Source organism: Macaca nemestrina, chromosome 9 (genome assembly GCF_043159975.1).
Source record: "Macaca nemestrina isolate mMacNem1 chromosome 9, mMacNem.hap1, whole genome shotgun sequence".
NCBI lineage: Eukaryota > Metazoa > Chordata > Mammalia > Primates > Cercopithecidae > Macaca > Macaca nemestrina.
In genome coordinates this window covers 44,775,438-44,794,608 of record NC_092133.1, presented here as the reverse complement: position 1 = coordinate 44,794,608, position 19,171 = coordinate 44,775,438, and the positions used below count along the sequence as shown (strand labels likewise).

At 37.0% G+C, this 19,171-nt stretch overlaps 1 protein-coding gene across 5 annotated transcripts in view; it reads left to right on the top strand.

Annotated features, from left to right (window-relative positions):
* STAMBPL1 (STAM binding protein like 1) overlaps positions 1-18,287 on the top strand; it is a 141,387-nt gene extending 123,100 nt beyond the window's left edge. For 2 of the 5 annotated variants that reach the window (XM_024792408.2, XM_024792417.2), the window contains exons 11-18: positions 5,481-5,646; positions 9,950-10,087; positions 11,140-11,248; positions 12,795-12,856; positions 13,008-13,070; positions 14,254-14,327; positions 15,589-15,610; positions 16,355-18,280. In XM_024792408.2, the coding sequence (XP_024648176.2) occupies positions 5,481-5,646; positions 9,950-10,087; positions 11,140-11,248; positions 12,795-12,856; positions 13,008-13,070; positions 14,254-14,327; positions 15,589-15,610; positions 16,355-16,686 (966 nt within the window). In that variant the 3' untranslated portion in view covers positions 16,687-18,280. 5 annotated transcript variants of the gene reach the window in all.
* Positions 18,288-19,171: the final 884 nt, after the last annotated feature.

The window sequence follows — 19,171 nt, the reverse complement described above, 5'->3', positions numbered from 1 at the left end:
TGAGAAGTCAAATTCTGATTTGCAAGTGCTGAACACAGATGCCTTTAGTCTGTAAAACTCATATTCTCACATGTAAATGTAGTAACCTGCTAACCTCAGATTTTGCTTCCTCTAACTTAGTTGCCCTGCAACTGTGATGAGCATCAGAATCACCAAGGGTACTTCCCCATTCTCAGAGATCCTGATTCCTTAGGTCTGTGTGGGGGCCTTAATAAATAATGCATCACTACAGGATTCTGATGTCTGTCGGGGTCTTGAGAACTATTTTTCTAACTCTAGCACTAAAATCAAAATGTAATTTCAGATGGAATTTCCTAGGCTCATTCGTTTTGTTTTATGTATGGCTTGGCCAGTCATGGATCTAATCAGTAACTTGCAACTGTTGCTTCAACTACCTCTGTCCTGGACTTTCCAGAGATTCGCTTTAAGAAAGAAAGAGGACATCCCTGGGATAAGACTACCATGTATATTTTTATGTACACATGTTAAAAAACATATAAACAAATGGGATCTTTGCTTATCTCTTTCATGTAGAAAAATTTATTTCGCTTCTATTTCAGGTTTTTGGTAATGTAGTAGGACAAGATGGCATCACTATATCCCTGTTTTTTACACAGATATATTAGAGATCTTATTGGAAATGTTAAACTATTCAATAATAAACTATTCGTCTTTTAGAATTTCTTTTTCCTCAAGTGTTGATAAGTACCTGAAAGTCTACAAGCAGACAAGAAGAATTAGTCAGTGGAACTTCATTTCTTGCTCCGTTTTTGTCCTCAGCAGTAGAGGGTGGTAAGATTTCAACCCAGCCTAGCAGGACCAATAAGTCTGGAAAGAAGTAGCTCCAGTTCATATTGGCACCTGCTAATTCTAGTTCCGAACACCATGGGAAATCTCTTGCCTATTTAGCTCAGTGATCATCCAAGATGGAAAATTCTTGGGCTCAGCTGTGAGGGATCCCAAGTTTATATGTACCACTAATGTCTCACAAATCAAGAATCCAAGAGAATCAAGAATCCAAGAGAATCAAGAGACTGTAGTTCATTCCTTATATTAAATTCTTAGGACTGCTGACTGGGTCGGCAGTTTTGGGGGCTAGAAGCCTGATATCAAGGTGCCAGCTGGACTGGTTCCTTCTGAGGACCACGAGGGCAGGATCTGTTCCAGGCTTGTAAATGGGCTTCTTTTCCATGTGTCTTCACATTATCTTCCTCTGTTTGTATGTGTGTCCAAATTTCCTCGTCGTCATCTTCTTTTTTAAATTTAGAAGTGTATACTGTGTAATCTACAAGGTTTATATAGCTTTAGCTAAAAATAGAAAAAAAAGCAAAACAAAAACAGTAAAGCCAAGACACTCTTCCAAAGTCTGGACCCTTCCAGCCTTCCAAATACAAGAGCTCTGGAAGTTGTATATACCAAATTTCCTCTTCTTAAAAGGTCACATTGGATTAAGGCTCACCCTATTAACACCATTTTAACTTAATCACCTCTGTAAAGGCCCTATCTCCCGATACTGTCACATTCGGAGGCTCAGGAAGTTAGGGTATCAGTATCAATGTATGAATTTGGGAGTGGGGGGAGGACACGATTTAGCCCATGACAGTCCTGAATCTCCTTTGCTGGATGCATGACTGCGGGCCAGTCACTTCACCAGTTGGGACATTGCCATCTCTATCAGAAAAGGGGTTTGGGCTAGGTCATCTATAAAGTCCTTTCTGCTCTAAATTGTAAATATAATGAGATACCAACTTTTAGTTTAATTGTTTAAAATTTTAGAAGCTAATTGGATGTTTTGCTGGTGTCAACACCCCCCTTTAAAAAAAAAAATTCGGCCGGGCATGGTGGCTCATGCCTGTAATTCCAGCACTTTGGGATGCCGAGGCAGGCAGATCACGAGGTCAAGAGATCGAGACCATCTGGCCAACATGGTGAAACCCCGCCTCTACTAAAAATACAAAAATTAACTGGGTGTGGTGGTGAGCATCTGTAGTCCCAGCTGCTCGGGAGTCTGAGGCGGGAGAATCACTTGAACCCAGGAGGCGGAGGTTGCAGTGAGCTAAGATCACGCCCTGCACTCTAGCCTGGCAACAGAGGGAGACTCCATCTCAAAAAAAAAAAAAAATTCTCACTTTTTGTTTCTATTGTCCTCTCAAGTACCCCTCTGCCTTCTGTTACTTCTTTGCTGCATTCTGAGAGGATTGGGGTGGGGAGCACTCTTTCCTGTAGAACCCCATAACCCATCTATTTTCATCAATCTATTTGAAATTCAAAGCCAGGGGTTAAAATGTCCATTTTCAATTTGAGATGTCTAACTTTCAGATAAATCTATTAACATACATTTCTAAGTGACTTTTAAGCTAAGCATTTTATTTTATTAAGCTTGTATAGAAGGGTAACCATTATACTTATATAATAAAGTGCACTTTCAAAAATAGTTCAAATATAAAATAATATTCATAATATTTTATGACAAACCTCCTAGAACTTATATGTGTCTTTCTCCCCAGAGTAGTCTCTATGGGTGCCTAAACAATACTGCATTATTAGATTTTTTTCAGTTTATAAGCCACACAAGAAAGTTAGCCCATGTCATCTCTAGAAGTATAAAAATAGGCAGTGTTCTGAGAGATATATCTGTTTATTCCTAGTTCAGTAACAGCACAATGAGATGCTAATTTATGAAGCACTTTTTGTTTATCTTATTGTCTCATTGGCAACCAGCAACTCCTGTTGCATTTTTGACATGGGAATCTATCAGGGTGTGGTTAATAAAGTACATTTCCATGGTAAGTATTCTCTAAGAAAAAATAAACCAAGATTTCATCAGAGACAAAAATTACTGCAAACTGTAGTTACCAGTTTCTGGTGATTTGTATAACTGAGCTTTTGATTTCAAAAATTAAAAAGTTCTCTTTAGTGTAACATTTTTGTGTCCAATAATTTTACTTCAAAAACAAAAGAGAATTTTCTTTACCATCAAACAATGTTGCTATAATGAGTGGTGATATATTTAGTCCTAGTGGACCAAAGAGAAATAAAACGGCTTTGATTATGCTGGTTTAAGAAAATATATTCGATTAAACAAAGGTTAATATTTATGATGTTTGATTTAGTAAAATTATAAGACTACCAAAGAAAGCCAGAAGAGCAAAAGAACCCAAAATTTATATAAAGAATTAAATGTTAATAATTCAAAGGTTTAGAATTTTTTCCACCTTTCGAATACTAAGTTGCTGTTATAGATTTACTACCGTTATTACCCCTATTTTCCATTTTACTAAAAAATAATAACACAGGTGATTATGATAAATCAGTATAGATCTTTAGGCTCAACACAACCTTGCTAACTTTTAAATCTTTTCATTATACAACAAACACATATGCGTTATCAAGAAAAGATGAGTTAAGCAAAATGAAAAAAAAATAGTCTTAGCAACTAGAAATAAGCACCATTAAAATTTCTGTGTATTAAAAGATAATATACTGCTGAATTTTTTTTTTCTTGAAATGTCCCTCTTTTCTTTTGCTTTTCGTTTTCTTAATCCCTAACCTTCTAGTGTTGAATTTTCTGGACCACCGTTATACCCCCTCATCAAGAGGGCATTTTTTCCTGCAGTAGCTGAGCACAATGGTCATATTGAAGAAATTCTCTTGTGGGGCTTTGCCTAGAGGTAAAATCCTCTTGGCCGGGTGTGATGGCTCATGTCTGTAATCCCAGCACTTTGGGAAGCCGAGGCGGGAGGATCTTCTGAGGTCAGCAGTTTGAGAGCAGCCTAGCCAACATGGTGAAATGCCATCTATACTAAAAATACAAAAAATTAGCCATTATAGTGGCGCATTCCTGTAATCCCACCTACTCCGGAGGCTGAGGCAGGAGAATCACTTGAATGCTGGAGGCAGAGGTTGCAGTGACCCGAGATCTAGATTGTGCCACTGCACTTCAGCCTGGGTGACAGAACAAGACTCTGTCTAAAAAAAAAAAACAAAAAACAAAAAAAAACAAACCCACAAAAACAAACAAAAAACACCAAAGTAAAACCCTCTTCACGGTGATGACTATAAAGCTTGCTTTTGCCTCTCTCTGTCACAACAAACTGTTTGCAGTCTGATGCTGTGCTCAAAATTGAGAATTCTCACTGACTGTTCCAGGCATCTGTCTACTCATTCTTGCCATGCTGAGGGCTGTCATTTCTCACCGCTGAATGCCTTTTTTTTTTCTGCTTTTTAAAAATCTTTTCCTGTTTGCTTTGAACTTCAGTAAGAACAGTTTTAAAAAAAAGTATATTAAGAAGGTAATATACTTTTATTTATTTATTTTTTGTTTTTTTTTCTTCTTCTTCTTTTGGTTCCTTTTTAAATCCATTTGCCACACTGACACTGGAATAAGCCCTGAATGGGGGTCTGTATTTCTTCCAGTAGTTAAATTCAGTCACTGAGCTGTTGCTGTATTTGTAACTGCCATGCTAGATCCGGGGCTGACCATTCCTGAGAAAGTGTGGAGATCGTTTTAGACTGGCATGGTGCTGGGGCAGGGCGTCAGTCATTATCTTCTGTGTCTGCTAATTCTTGCATCATTTCTTCTACTCTGTAACCTGGTTGGCTATGAAGAGTAATTCTTCCTCACTGATGCTGCAGGCAATGGGTGAATATCCAATTGTTCTCTGAGTTTCTTGTCATGGGATACAAAGAACAAATCTCATGTGTCCCTGTTTCTGAGAGGTTCAAAGGGAATGCACAGATTCTGGCATAGGATGACTTCCAGCTTCTAACTATTTGTCTATGCATTCCATTTCCTCACCCCTGCCAGAGGTTACAATCATGGTCACGGCTGTTCTGAGAAATTCAGTGCCAAAACTGGAGGGAGGGAAATGCAAACTCAGCTTCTTCCCAAGCTTCTGGGCGCGGCTGGCAAGTTTTGCATTCCCTGCCAGCAAGAGCCCTGGCTTTAGGAGTCTTGCTACAGTTTTCCCAGACTGGAGGTCTTCCGGCTGACTTCTGGTTCTTAGCGAATTCCTGCCAAACACCTCCCCTTTCCCCAGTATCCATTTGTTTTGAAGGTTCTTTGCAGTCTTCTTGCCAATAATTGTCTATAAACAAATGGAGTTGTTTGCATGCCTAGGTGGAGTAAAATATTTAGGAAACTATTCTATAAATATGAAACAGCCCAGATTTGGGCCAGAAGTCCTGGCTCTGAGTCTCTTGTTAGCCACTCTTAACTGTGAGTTTTTGGACAAATCTTTTCTCGCCCTCAGAACCTGAGGTCTGAACTGCTATACAGGTGACCTGCTGCCTTCTCGGAGAGAAATCTGAAAGACAACAGAGCCCTCACATTGGCTTTGCCTGTGCACAGCAGATACCGCCAATTTTGGGCGGGTTACACTTGTTTACCATGTTACTTACTTCAGAAATCAATAAAACTTGTTTACCATGTTGCTTACTTCAGAAATCAATAAAATTCTCTTCATGCTTTTATTTTACAGGTTCTTACCTCTGTTGTTAGATTATTGTCCAAATGTGTTAATGCCCAAGTGACTGATATCAGCTCCAAGGGATTTGAATTGAGGAAGATCGTTACTACAATTGAGACTCAGAACTTGGAAGGCCTGCATCACGAGGGCCAATTCTGCCGTAACCCCTGTCCTCCAGGTATATTACACAAAACATCCAGAGATTACAGTGAAAGTCACAGTTAGGAATAGCACATAGTCATGGCTATAATAATTTTACAGATTTTGGTTCTCCTGTATTATATAGCATAACTGAGAGAAAAACAACTATGAAATTATTTTCCAAAGATGAGTTTTATTTATATTTAGCATGCTTATTTGATGTGGTTATGGATAAATTTAATTTACAAGTGGTCTATTTGGCTCCATTTTTTTCCTAAGAGAAAATGACTCATTTGTGAATATGAAAGCTTATCATGTCAAAACTGATGCATCTATCATAACAATAGTGGAACTCTGAAAGCAAGAGACTTCTACTCTTAAGGGATATGTCTCAGCACTTCCCTTCAATCAGAAGGTCTCTAAGAAAGCTGTCCTGGCACTGAAGCCTGCAAAATATATTTGCATTTTGCAGCTGAATAACTAGATGAATAAGAAAAGCAACAGGCAGAAACCAACAGCTTTTTTTTTTAAAATCAATACTTTGAACGGCAAACTAATTTCAGATGAGAAATCCTTCAAACACTGGTAAATTAAAAGCTAAGCAAAATACAATTGTGCAAACATTTCTTCAACTTTGAGTAGAGTCGAAAAAAGGAAAATAGCACATGGGTTCATGTGATAGATTAGTAGAACAAAAAAAGGACTGTAGTATGTTTCATGGTTGGCCTCCCAGGCTTCCAGCACTCAAGCTGCAAAACATGATGGGTCCTGTTTGTGAAAAGATTCTACCAGTCTCCCTATGCTTCCTGTCCAGATTTTAATAACCCTTATGGAAATATCTCCTTTGTAACCCAACCCGTTTTACTTAAATCCATTTACACTTAAATCTTCTCCGACACAAATAAAAAATGGCTTCCTGGCTTTATTATGACCTGCTAAGCACAATCAATTTGCCCTATGAATCGAAATCTTTGTTCATAATTTTAAAACCTAGAATGCAAATTAAAATGAGCAAAATATGCTTTGCACATCAAACTGTCAAGGATTTTTGTCTATTGCTTTTTTGATTTTGCTTTGTTCTATTTTCATTTAAGAAGTGAAGTAAATTCTTATAAACTTTTAAGAAAGACATTTGAATATATGAGTCAAAAATTTAAAAATGTTTAGACTCGCTAAGATAGCAATTAAATTTTAAGAAAATACCTTGAGAAAGTAATCAAAAATAAAGGAAAATATTGTACACATGATATTTCATTATCAATATGATGTGGGATTCCTTAGGTAAATTTTGGAATATTTAAAGACTGAAATAGTATGTATCAAACAAAGTCATATTTTCTGATACATTTCTAACATAATCCTCAATTATATAAATCTTCTTAAGTGATTTCCAACTGATCTGGCTGGATTCACTGATTCTCCCTGATTCCTCTATAAAATATCCTGGATGGCATCCAACCATGTTAAATACTCTTCCCACTTCAATTCCCTTTTTTTGAATTTTAGGCTTATCAATATTTAAGTTGCTCCAAATCTGTTTACGCTCATTGGTGTTGTGATATTCATATGTAATTTGATTGAATATTATATAAATTAATGAAATACAAATACAGAGAAAAGACAGATTTTATCTCTATGAAAATTAGGTTCAGTGCTTTGGAGAATTTAGTAAAGATGAGATGCTAAAATGTTGTTGATGAATTTTGTGAGAGAAAAATAAAAGTTAAGTGGTAAGAAAAATCACAAAAATCTCTAAAGCCATTCATACAGATTATTGGTATGTCTATGTTTTCATTTCATCAAAAAGGAAGGCAGGGAGGGAGGGAGGGAGGGAGGGAGGAGAATAAAAGAAACAAAGAAAGGAAGAGAAAAACAGACAAACAGGAAATTATAAGTGATGCATTATGGATGTGACTTAAGTAAGAAAGAAACTGGGATTCTAATAACTTCTATATCACAAAATTGTCAAATGATTATAAAGTTATATTTTATAAATTAAAATAAAATATTTACAGTATTTTTAAATTGTTTCCTATGTAAATTGACATTTTTGATTAAATGATCAAAGAAGTCTTCCCCACATCATCATATTCAATAGAAGGATTCTGTGGTATACTGCCTACGTATTTCATATATACACATTATACATATATATACACACACACCTGTTATGTGTATGCTCATGCATATACATGTATGTATGTATGTATATGCATAGGAATGCAACAAAATAACAGGCAGTATCTCAAAGTTGTTGATATATAGTCTTTTGTTTGTTTGTTTGTTTGAGATGGAGTCTCACTTTGTAGTCCAGGCTGAAGTGCAGTGGCATGATCTCGGCTCACTACAACCTCTGCCTTCTGGGTTCAAGCAATTCTGCAGCCTCAGCCTCCCAAGTAACTGGGACTACAGGAGCACACCACGACGCCAGGCTAATTTTTTGTATTTTTAATGGAGACGGGTTTTTGCCATGTTGGTCAGTCTGGTCTCAAACTCCTGACCTCATTTGATCTGCCTGCCTTGGCCTCCCAACCTGCTGGGATTACAGGCATGAGCCACTGTGCCCGGCCTGATACCTAAGTTCTTATTATACTTTCCTGCCTTATCCAACATTTCTATAATAAGCATATGTACCATTATACTTAAAAAAGTATTTTAAAATCTGATTTTAATAAAACAACTACTTATTTTCTTATTTTAATAAATTTTGTTTTCATACTTTGGCAGAACCAAAGAACTTGTGGTTTATTGTCTCTCCATTATACCAAGGATGTTGTGCTAGGCACATTCTGCAAGATAATTTATTAAAGAGGCCAATTCATTCAGAGACCAGTATAATACCATTAGCAAAAAATAAAATTATACTTGGACTTGGGCTGTGTTTTCTTTAAATATTGCTACAATGTTATATAGCCCCATGCACTATTTTTGAATTTTGTTCTGGGAATCTCCAGTTTGTCTTTTTTCTATTGACAGACTATTGTCTTTATTTACTAAAATAGCATATATATTTACATGTCATAATTTGCTCATGTAGTAAATATTTTATTTTGTCAAAAAGAATAAAAAAGAATATATGAAGTTATTAAGGAATTCATGTTCCTAGGAAACACAGCAGAAATTAATTTTGCTGTATGGGTGAGCAGAGCAGATTAAACTGCTTATTTTTTTTAAACTAGTTATACCATTAACAATTAGAGTCACTAGTAATGTTTTTCTCAGACACTTCTCTTGGTATTTTCTGTCACTTTCTTCTTCATTCTCTATAACCTTACCTTCATCTAGCTTTCTTTTTCTAGCATTTTTTAGCACTTGATATCAATATATTTATTTGTGTATTGTCTGCCTCCATCCTGAGAAGGTGAAGTCTTTGGTGATGAAGGCTTTATCTTATTTCCTGCATAATATTAAACTTCTAAAAAGTTCCTAGCACTCAATAGGCATTTAATAAACACCTATCAGATAAATGAATTTTTTAAGAGAACACATTACATGATACTTACTAATAGCAATACAGTGACTCACTTTATTTTTAAAGTAAATTAATGCAAATGTGTATATTATTTAAAATTGTTTGTTTTAAGATAGCAAGCCTGATAGATAATAAATTTTGGTATAAATATGTTAATGCTTGTCAAAACTCATCAGTACATACCCTGTCTTTTGATGAAAAAGTAATAGAAAGGGGAGAACAAAGAGAACTGTCATGCTCACTAGGCAGGCCGAGTGCAGTTCTGACAGCAATGCAAGAGAAATATTACTATCTCCGTCATATGCAGGATGAAATTTAGGCTTGGCGAAAACAACACTGTTAAAGATTTTATAGCTCTTCAAGATTTGACCAAGGCCTTTAAAACTTCAAATGTTCTTTTCCTTATTACACTATTTCTTATCAGGGTTTGTGGACTTTGGAAAGTAAAACGAAAAGTCAGAGCAATGTGAGTCAGTTTGATAATCTCAGTGTCCAGTAACAGCTATCCCCACTCTGAATATATACCCACCAACCTCTCCCCTTTCTCCAAGGAAGTTGGTTGTTGGCAAAGGCATTTCGTGCAGTGCACTTTGTCATTCTAACCTTCCTTGGTTTTGTATGCTCCTGTTGCTAATCATCCTATTTCTATGGGCTTTCATCACTCTTTTAGCTTTTGTCTTGGGAGACTTCCTGGCTCTTGACATGACTTTTACAATAATCTTCTCCCCCATTGTATTTATATATCATTAGCCTACTCCGCTCCCCTTGTGTTTTAGAAGAGTTTTATTGTCTATCATCCCTGCATACTTCCCACCCTGTTACCTGCCTATGTCCTGTTCATACACTTGCTCCTTTTTCCCTTGGGCAGGTGAAAAGAAAGCTAGGGACTGCACAGTCAATGAGGATGAACCAGACTGCGTGCCCTGCCAAGAAGGGAAGGAGTACACAGACAAAGGCCATTTTTCTTCCAAATGCAGAAGATGTAGATTGTGTGATGAAGGACATGGTAAGAGTCTTAAAAAGCAATTGAAAGAGATCAATCTTGGAATTCCATGTAGAACCATTTATAAGACAATTTGAAATTGGGGCCTACTGTGGTGCTGTGTTGACACACAGGAAAGGGAAGGACAGGTAACTAGGGTACCGCAGGACCAGGTACCGAGCTAATTACTGGTCTAGACCTTTATGAGTAAGTCTAGGCAATTCTTCCAGATATAGGAGAATGACTAAATATGAACCCTAGGAACAGGGTTCATCAGCTCAAATCAAAATCTCAGAAATTATTTTGTTTCTGGCCTTGACTTATGCTTGTATAATAGTGCTTGTTCACGACCAGAAAAAGCTCAGAAGCCTGCAGATACAAGGACATAGAAATCCAACAGTTGGGTAGGAATGCTCCCCATTTCTTTGGAGATTTAGTTGTTCTGATAATTCCAGCTGGGGACCTGAATTTTCATGGATATCCCAATGTATTCTAAGGGCCCATATTAAAATATAACACAAGTATTTCTAGTTTTGTTTGACATGGAGAAACCCCTGGACATAAAGCTTTTCCCCTCCCTGTTCAGCCTATAAAGCAGTGTTTCTCGTCCCTGGCAGTGCATTAGAATTGCTTTGGGAGCTACTAAAAATGTTTCATGTTTAGGTCCCACCTCAAGGCAATTACATCAGAGTCTCTGAGTGAGGGCCTTGGTATTGGCTTGATTGAGTAAATCTAGGGTAGAGCCTAACATTCTACATTTTTACAAGCTCCCAGGTGATGCTGATGCTGCCAGTCCCCAAGTCACCCATTGAGTGTTAAGGCTGGATACTAGAGGAACAGGGGAGACATCTAAGCAATGGCGAGGTTTGTCTTGGTTTGTCTGCTAAATGATTGCTGGCCATTTCAACCTGGGGTTTCCTGTTCTGTGTTTAAACACCAGCTGTATTACTGGTGTCATGCTGTGACTGTTGATATAAGCAGTGGATCTCAAAAATGCATGCAGCTCCTGCCCACCATTTTCATAGTCCACTTTTAATTAGCCGCTATAACTAATAGTTTCCAAACTGATTTTCTAGGCTTAGAAGTGGAAATAAACTGCACCCGGACCCAGAATACCAAGTGCAGATGTAAACCAAACTTTTTTTGTAACTCTGCTGTATGTGAACACTGTGACCCTTGCACCAAGTAAGTTGTAGTCTTTTTCTGATTAAACCACTAGCTATAACATGAGAGTTATCATTTTCCTAGGGAAGTAACACTGACTGAGAGTTAAGAATTAGGGTTCTAGTCTTGCTTTGCCACCAAGCAACTAGATGACTGTTTGCTCATTTAAACATTAGTGAACACTTCCTGTGTAGGTGACACTTTGCTGGCCACTTAAGCTAAAGATGTGAGCCAGACACATGCCTGGTATCAAGCTGTCAGTCCAGAAGATTATGAAATATTTGGAACTACTATTATTGTAGTCAAGAAAAGCAATGGCTATTGTATTTCAGCAGCATGAGAATAGCATCAGAAGAGACTTATGTTCCAGGTGTTACAAATTATGCAGGAAAACTTTTCAGCTCTGCCTGAGGAGATGGAGGTGAAGACATAAATGTGTCTCATGGCTTGAGTCTTGAAGAAAGAAAAGAAAGAGCATTAACAGGTGCACACGGAAGGAATGCACATTATAGGCAGGGGAACAGCAGCTGCAAAGAGACAAAGGAAGCACAGGAAAACAGAGTACATGGCTGGAGTGTAGGAAAGACTAAGAAGGGGTCAGGGCTGAATCATGAAGGGCCTTGTCTTTCAGGTTAAAGAAGTTGGTTTTGACCCAAAATTAGAGAACCTGACTTGTAATTCATCTTGGGAAGCTAATAGGCTTAAGAATTAAGGGCATGATGCTTTATGTTTTATTTGCTAGGAAAATTTTATGTACAGTTGTCCCAGGCTCTCCCCTGGCCCCAAGTGTCTGAGAATGCCCCTATGATGACAGGCTTGGTAGGCACTTGGGAAGCAACTGACTTAGTAAAATAATAACAATAATAGTAGTTCCAAATATTTCATAATCTTGATTTAATTTTCTTCTCATCATAACCTTTTGAAATAGATAATATTACTTCCGTGTTATTGATGAGATAATAGGCTCATGACAGTCTGACTTCCCAAGCTCACCTAGTCAGGTAACGGGCAGAGGCTGTGAACTCAGACAACCTGACTGTGAATGTCTGTCTGTCTGAAAGAAATCACATATGAACCTCTTGAGTCTCCTGATCACCACCGTATGCTAAAAGTAGCAGCCTCTAAGGGCCAGCTGAGTACCCTCCCTGAGCCGCATCATGGGCATGGCTATCACCTGGCCATTTTCTCAGCTATGGGAATTTTTTGGAATTACTCTTGGCAGTTTAAGAGCTAGTTTAAGCTGTAGGATTTATGTGTTCGGTTTATTACCAGGTTTAAGTTTATTTTTGTGTCTACTTCATCTCTCTTGTGTGTCACTATTTTCCTATCTTTCTTTAACTCTTGAAATCTTAAAACAGAGTCATTCCTTATGATATTTTTCATCCAGCCATCCAAATTATATCAACTTGTGCCTGCTTTAGATACTACTCTAGAAATATTTGAGGGAATATGTTTGCCAGAGATGCAAAGACGAATAAAATGGCCCCTAATTTATAACGTGCCATTGAAAATGATCAAGGAATCATTCCTCCAGGCTTTTGAATTTCCCCTGTATTTTGTTTTCTAGGTGTAAACATGGAATCATCGAGGAATGCACACTCACCAGCAACACCAAGTGCAAAGAGGAAGGTAATTATTTTTCGACGGTTATATTCTCCTTTCCCTCATCCCCATGGAAAGATGTGAAGAAAAACCAATCACTCTTGATTATTTGAGAGTCCTTTGTTTAATCTTAAAGATTGCTTATTTTCATATAAATGTCCAATGTTCCAACCTTCAGATTCCAGATCTGATTTGCCGTGGTTATGTCTTCTTCTTCTCCTAATTCCACCAATTGTTTATGGTAAGTTCTTGCTTTGTTCAAACTGCAGATTGAAATAACTTGGGAAGTAGTTCACAAAGATTTGCCTTATTCTTACCTATAAAAAGCTACCAGTTTGGTAGATTTATGTATTGTTAACTTCTTGCCTCCGAATGCAGCCTTGAGAGCTGATAGATAAGAACAAATGAAATTATCCCTCAGCTAGTTTCTGAGCAACGGTTTTGGGGCATTGAGTGGTATTCTAATCCTTCCTATGAATAAGGGTTCTCTGCAGCAGTGGAGTTGGCCAAAAATCAGAAGTAATTATTCACTATTCACTGAGATCTCCCTATGCAAAAAGAGAACACAAGAAGCAAAGGCATTCCCAAGAAACACATTGCAGGGAACAGTTAAAAAACTTGTACTTCTCTGCCTCCTCTTCCTTGGCCTAATGGCTTGTTTTTAATTATTTCTCCTCATTAACTTAAAATACTATGGGAACACATGTTATACAAAGGTGACTCAGTAGAGTCAGTAGAAAAGCCAAAATTAGGTATAATCATAATTAGTCTAGAAAAATCCCTTTAAGTCATTCATCAACTACAGGGTCACACCAACTTTCGGTAACTTAGAAATATCCAATTTTCCCTTCTCTGTCAGAACAATTCTCTGTTTCTTCGGTTCAGTTGAAGAAGAAAGTTTGCCTTGCCATTAGCAGTTGTTTAGCTGAAAATACATTTGGGATATTTAAACACTCTAATTGTGCTCAGAGACATACAGATTCTTCTATCTCACGTTGACGTTAATGCATACACCTACTGAGTATGTATACTTGAGTTATTTGTGTGTGTATTTCAATTTCTGGGCATCCATAGTAAGTTGATGTTGACTTGCTTGTTCTGCAGCTTCTGTGTCCTGCCATAGTCTTGCCGTCCACATCTTTGCTGGACAGGGAGTGATGCTTGCCATATAAGTCAAAAACCATCTTCATGCTAGGCCAGCTCGTGGTAATTAGATGACTAATTAAGATATGTCCTTTCGCTAGAACACTTGACTTAGTGGTACGAAAGTTTCAAAATCAGCTGCCTTCTGTGGTGTTTGGCCACTTTTAAGTTTCAATGAATTTCTCCTTTTCCCTTATACTTCTCTTAGTATGAAAGTATGTTCTCACATGCATTCTACAAGGCTGAGACCTGAGTTTGATAAAATGTCTTTGTTCTTTCAGTGGTGATAAAGAAAGCATGCAGAAAGCACAGAAAGGAAAACCAAGGTCCTCATGAATCTACAACCTTAAATCCTGTAGGTATTGAAATAGGTATCAGCTTTCCTTAAAAAAAAAAAAGAAAAATAGAGAAATTAGTGATTTGGCTTTTTGTTACTTCCTTTTACTTTTTTGTTTCTTGTTTGTTTGCTTCATTTTGTTTGAGATGGAGTCTTGCTCCATAGCCCAGGCTGGAGTGCAGTGGTGCAATTATGGCTCACTGCAGCCTCAAACTCCTGGGCTCAAGTGAACTTCCTGCCTCAGCTGGGACCCTGGGACTACAGGCATGCACCACCATGCCAGGTTAATTTTTTGTTTTTTAATTTTTTATAGAGACAGGGTTCACTTTGTTGCCCACACTGGTCTCAAACTTTTGGCCTCAAGCAATCCTTCTGCCTCAGCCTCCCAAAGTGCTGGGATTATAGGTGTGAGCCATCACATCTGGCCTGTTACTTTTTTTATTTAAACATTGCTTGTGTTTGTGTGTGCATAGGTTAAAGGGGCCTCACAGATGAATTATGATATGGTACCCAATTTAAAAGTAAGCTTCTACACAAAAACCGTAAGAATCAACAAAGGAGGGAATTGAGAGTGTGCTGAAAATGAGCTGAAAAAAAAACATGGCCAACCTCCATGGTCCGTGTTGTTGTTATCCCTGCAGAGAAACAGCCTTTACCAGGCATGGGTTCAGTATCCAAGCCTGAGCAAAGAGATTGCTCTTAAAGTTTGTCATAAAGGCTTAACTTTCTCTGGCTGCCGGTTGACCTTATGTCTCACCATATCTTTTCCCAACATAGTATCAATACATTTCAGATAGCAAGAAATACGCCGAGAAAAGAAACCAGGTGCGCTTGATGGAATTATTTTATTTGGGACCAGGGCTCAGTGGGAGTTAGGATTCTTTAAATTAATATGGTAAAAAAAATTTCAATTTGAGCCATTTTCTGGTATTAAAAATAAGAATAGTTACAGGGAAGAAAATTTTAGAGTGGTTATGTTTATCGTTTAATAAGTCTACATGAAAAATAACCTCAACCTATTTTATGAATTCTTTAGGTTTCTTGCCTTTAAAAACTGAGACAATATTGCTCAGTTTCTGGCAAGGCTGGAACCTTTCAGAATAAAAATTGAATGGTAAAAGTATGCTTCTTAATCACTTAATCTAGCTTCCTAATTTTATACATCAAGCAACTGATTGTACTTCTTTCTGAATTAAGGAAAAATTAGAAGTTTACATTTAGAATATGCTAAAGATATATTTTTATTTGTCTTTCTCTGCTTCCATTTTTTGCTTTCTAGGAAACAGCAATAAATTTATCTGGTAAGGCTTTTATTGTTTTATTTCATAGAGATGGCTTCCTTTAGAGTAATAGGCCAATTTCAGAGTAAAATAATGTTGCTACTTTCAGTGACATATTGTGGGATCTTGTTATTTCTCATACAATTTTACGTGCTCAGCATAAAGCATTTATCAGGCAATTTGTTTAAATTTATAATGAATATTCATAGATAAAATAATCAAGTAACAATAGGACACAATAGTCTGAGGCTTAAGAAGCTTCTCCTACATAATCAGCGAGATGTATTACAGAACTCCTGCCTAAACGGATCTAGAGGTTAAAGTGCACTGTAGACTCAGGTATTATCGGTGTACCCAACTCTGTAACAACATACATGATTCCATTCAGTTGTTCTTTGATCTGTGATTTAGGGATAAGATGATCTTAAACTCTTTGCTTATACTTTTAGATTTGTGGATCATTGATCATTGGATCCATGAGAGATGTTATAGATGATCTTTTCCAATCCTCTTATTTTAAAAATGAGAAGACACAGAAATGTTATATATTGTGCCCAGGTTATTTAACAAATTACCGGGTACATGGCAGGATTTGGAGTTAGAACTCAAGATTGCCTTGTTTCTGTATTCCCGCAGTCAGCTCTTCACAGATCTTTAGGACTTAGCTATATTCTGAAGTACTATAAAAAGAGAAATAAACATGGTTTTCAGTAATGGGAATTTCATTTAGAAAAACAAATTTTTAGACTATTTTCTATTTTTCAGATGTTGACTTGAGTAAATATATCACCACTATCGCTGGAGCCATGACACTAAGTCAAGTTAAAGACTTTGTTCGAAAGAATGGTGTCAGTGAAGCCAAAATAGATGAGATCAAGAATGACAATGTCCAAGACACAGCAGAACAAAAAGTTCAACTGCTTCGTAATTGGTATCAACTTCATGGAAAGAAAGATGCATGTGACACATTGATTAAAGGTCTAAAAACAGCCGATCTTTGTACTCTTGCAGAGAAAATTCACGCTGTCATCCTCAAGGACATTACTAGTGACACAGAAAATTCGAACTTCGGAAATGAAGTCCAAAACTTGGTCTAGAGCAAAAAACAACAAATTCAGTTCTGAGTATATGCAATTAGTGTTTGAAAAGATTCTTAATAGCTGGCTGTAAATACTGCTTGGTTTCTTACTGGGTACATTTTATCATTTATTAGCTCTGAAGAGCCAACATATTTATAGATTTTTAATATCTCATGATTCTGCCTCCAAGGATATTTAAAATCTAGTTGGGAAGACAAGTGTCATCAAGAGTAAATGCAGTGGCATGCTAACTACCCAAATAGGAGTATATGCAGAGGACGAAAGATTAAGATTATCTTCTGGTATCTAACATATGATTCTGTAGTATGAATGTAATCAGTGTATATTAGTACAAATGTCTATCCACAGGCTAACCCCATTCCATGAATCAACAGAAGAAGCTATGACCTTCTGTTGGAATGTCAGTTACTGAACAGGCCACTGTGCCTCTAAATTACCTCTGATCATTCTAGAGATTTTACCATATTTCTAAACTTTGTTTACAACTCTGAGAGGATCATATTTATGTAAAGTATATGTATTCGAATGAAGAATTTAAATAAGGCTCTACCTCAAAGAATTTTGCATAGATTAATCGTATCATAGAATACAATATTTCAATTGTGAATTCCCATAGAAAACATTAAATTATAATGTTTTACTATTATGTATGTGTATGCATTTTACCGGCTCAAAACCACCTACTTCTTTCTCAGATGTCAAAAGCATTTTGAGCAGGAGAGTATTGCTAGAGCTTTGCCACCTCTCCATTTTCTCCTTGGTGCTCATCTTAATGGCCCAATGTACCCCCAAACATGGAAGTATCATCAAAAAATTACTTAATCCACCAAAAGGCAAGACTACCCTTAGAAATTCTAGCCTGGTTTGGAGATACTAACTGCTCTCAGAGAAAGTAGCTTTGTGACATGTCATGAACCCATGTCTGCAATCAAAGATGATAAAGCAGATTCTTATTTTTCCCCCACTCCCCAAAATGTTCAATAATGTCCCATGTAAAACTTGCTGCAAATGGCAGCTTATACATAGCAATGGTAAAATCATTATCTGGATTTAGGAATTGCTCTTGTCATGCCCTGTAGGTTCTTAGATTTAAAAGCCTTCTCATTGCTGCTATCCTACATTTATATACCTTTGAAAGTTTGTATTAAATGTGAATTTTAAGAAATAATATTTATATTTCTATAAATGTAAACTGTGAAGAGAGTTAAAAACTGAAGCAGATACCTAGAACCACCTAAAGAACTTCCATTTATAGAGGATTTTTTGCCCCTTGTGTTTGGAATTATAAAATATAGGTAAAATTTTCTGGTTTTCTCTTTTTTGGTAGGGGCTTGCTTTTTGGTTTTGTGTTCCTTTTCTCTAAATGCTGCTAAATATAACTTGTTTATGAATCTTTAATGCTTCTTGGGTTTCTTAGAAGATACTTCCTTTTTAACCTGAACACTTTTAGCAGGTAAATAATTATTTCCATAAGTTGCAACTGCCAAGAAGACCTCTTCCAAACAGCACATGATTATTTGTCAAACAGCGTCATATTCCAGATACTGGAATGTGGATAAGAAAGTATAAATTTCAAGGGGTAAGTTTTATTATTATTATTATTATTATTATTATATTATACTTTATGTTCTAGGGTACATGTGCACAATGTATAGGTTTGTTACATACATATACATGTGCCATATTGGTGTGCTGCACCCATTAACTCGTCATTTACATTAGGTATATCTCCTAATGCTATCCCTACCCCCACCCCAACCCCACAACAGGCCCTGGTGTGTAATGTTCCCCTTCCTGTGTCCAAGTGTTCTCATTGTTCAGTTCCCACCTATGAGTGAGAACATGTGGTGTTTGGTTTTCTGTTCTTGCAATAGTTTCCTGAGAATGATGGTTTCCAGCGGCATCTATGTCCCTACAAAGGACATGAACTCATCCTTTTATATGGCTGCATACTATTCCATGGTGTATATTTGCCACATTTTCTTAATCCAGTCTGTCACTGATGGACATTTGGGTTGGTTCCAAGTCTTTGCTATTATGAATAGTGCCACAATAAACATACGTGCACATGTGTCTTTATAGCAGCATGATTTATAATCCTTTGGGTATATACCCAGTAATGGGATGGCTGGGTCAAATGGTATTTCTAGTTCTAGATCCTTGAGGAATCGCCACACTGTCTTCCACAAAAATCCCACCAACAGTGTAAAAGTGTTCCTGTTTCTCCATATCCTCTATTGTTCCCTGACTTTTTAATGATCGCCATTCTAGCTGGTGTGAGATGGTATCTCCTTGTGGTTTTGATTTGCATTTCTCTGATGGCCAGTGATACTGAGCATTTTTTCATGTGTCTGTTTGCTGCATAAATGTCTTTTTTTGAGAAGTGTCTGTTCATATCCTCACCCACTTTTTGATGGGGTGTTTGTTTTTCTCTTATAAATTTATTTGAGTTCTCTGTAGGTTCTGGATGTTAGCCCTTTGT